Source organism: Rhagoletis pomonella, unplaced genomic scaffold (assembly GCF_013731165.1).
Source record: "Rhagoletis pomonella isolate Grant_MI unplaced genomic scaffold, Rhpom_1.0 Rhpom_scaffold_00327, whole genome shotgun sequence".
Taxonomy (NCBI): domain Eukaryota; kingdom Metazoa; phylum Arthropoda; class Insecta; order Diptera; family Tephritidae; genus Rhagoletis; species Rhagoletis pomonella.
Window position 1 is genome coordinate 88,176 of NW_023458881.1, and position 1,543 is coordinate 89,718.

The 1,543-nt window shown below is 32.7% G+C and overlaps 1 protein-coding gene across 1 annotated transcript; it reads left to right on the plus strand.

The window, feature by feature from the left end:
• Positions 1-699, plus strand: LOC118750626 (acyl-coenzyme A thioesterase 13-like; the record flags this gene model as incomplete). Its single annotated transcript, XM_036485363.1, is given in 1 exon segment — positions 1-699. A coding segment is annotated over 1 exon segment (90 nt), but the record flags the coding sequence as incomplete, so codon positions are not given.
• Positions 700-1,543: the final 844 nt, after the last annotated feature.

The following is a 1,543-nucleotide window of genomic DNA, read 5'->3' on the forward strand; positions in this document are numbered from 1 at the left end:
AAAAAATTGGCATTTATCGAATGCGTTTTGCAGAAACATGATGGGACTATTATCGTAAAAGGATGCCAAACGAAATTCATAGACCTATAAGGTTTACGTAATTAACAGTACATACAGATCTAAAATTGAGTAGCAAATTTTTTTGATCAATATCAATGATTTTCTTGTAGTTTTATTGAAGCCATATGAAACAAACCTTCCTTACAGACTATAGACAAAAATTAGGTACTTAAACGATTAATGTAAAACAAAAAGCAGTCTGCAATTTAGAGATCAAAGAGATAATAAATAAAGAAAAATCAAGTTGATAGAATTCGAGATTGTCTTAAAGTCATTTAAAGCTCTTGAAATAGGAGCATTTCTTGCATACTCCGTTTTACAATTTCCCCCATAAAAAGGAAGAGGTTTGTAAAGATTCTTTCGAGGAACATTGAAGTTGACCTGCTCTAGAAGAGTAGGACAAGCGATAACATCATTTATTAACACCCTTATTCTAGAACGCTAATTTTCGTTCCACACGCTGCAATCCTTGCGGAAACATTTGCGGAATTGCATTTTATAACCCTTACTAAGTAGAATTCTCCTTTCTGTGTTGCTGGAGAAGAGGGGATTTCGCGTGTCAAAGGTATAGAACATTACTAGTGCATATAACTCCAGATACGTCATCCACGGTATTTTTGCAGAGAACCCACATCAAAATTTACAAAAAAGTCCATAGTGTAAACCGATTTTATTAATACACTACTACTCGGAAATTGGAATCATATCTTTTAAATAAAAGGTAAATCCTTTCATTATACGTGTACGTTAAAGTTTTTGGATTCGGGTTGTGTGTTTGGACACAACAACCGAAAATCATTGTACAAATAACTAAACCGGACCCAAGTTTCTCGATAAGGGGCAACAAACATTCTTTTTTGTTCGTTTATATAAAGCAGTGGATAAAAATATCCGTATATGCAAAAGGCAAATTTATGTAGCGTTTTTACTGCATTTAAAATGCCTTATTTAGCACTTTCGAAGAGCGTTCATGCTATTGCATTAACCCTTCGGAGGGCGCGCTTTGAAAGTTACAAGAGAGGCGTGCCGCGGCAATTTAGCTGCAAGGTGCATTTCAAAGGTTGACTGAATTTCTATTTTTTTTTATGTCGACAAATCATTCAAATAACATTTAAATAAATAAATAAATTTGTGTTTATACTGAAACATATTATAAGCATTTATTTAATAAACTTTTATGCGTTATCATCAACAGAGCGTTATCAACAAAAATATCTCCTTTTTTGTTATTCTTGTTTCCGGGAGAAAGAAAATTACACAGAAGATGGCACAACGCCGAAACCGGTTCGTCCCCAAAACAAATTTTAACAAGGGATGACGAAAATTCGTTCTAAAATTCATCCTTTGAAAACATCGTTTTTCTCTTAAACCTAAGAAAAGGATATCATAATAGTTACAATTTGTGCGCAAAGTATAATTTTTAAATTACACATGACAAAATACTTAAAAAATAACAATTTTGATTTAGACCTCTATTACAAAC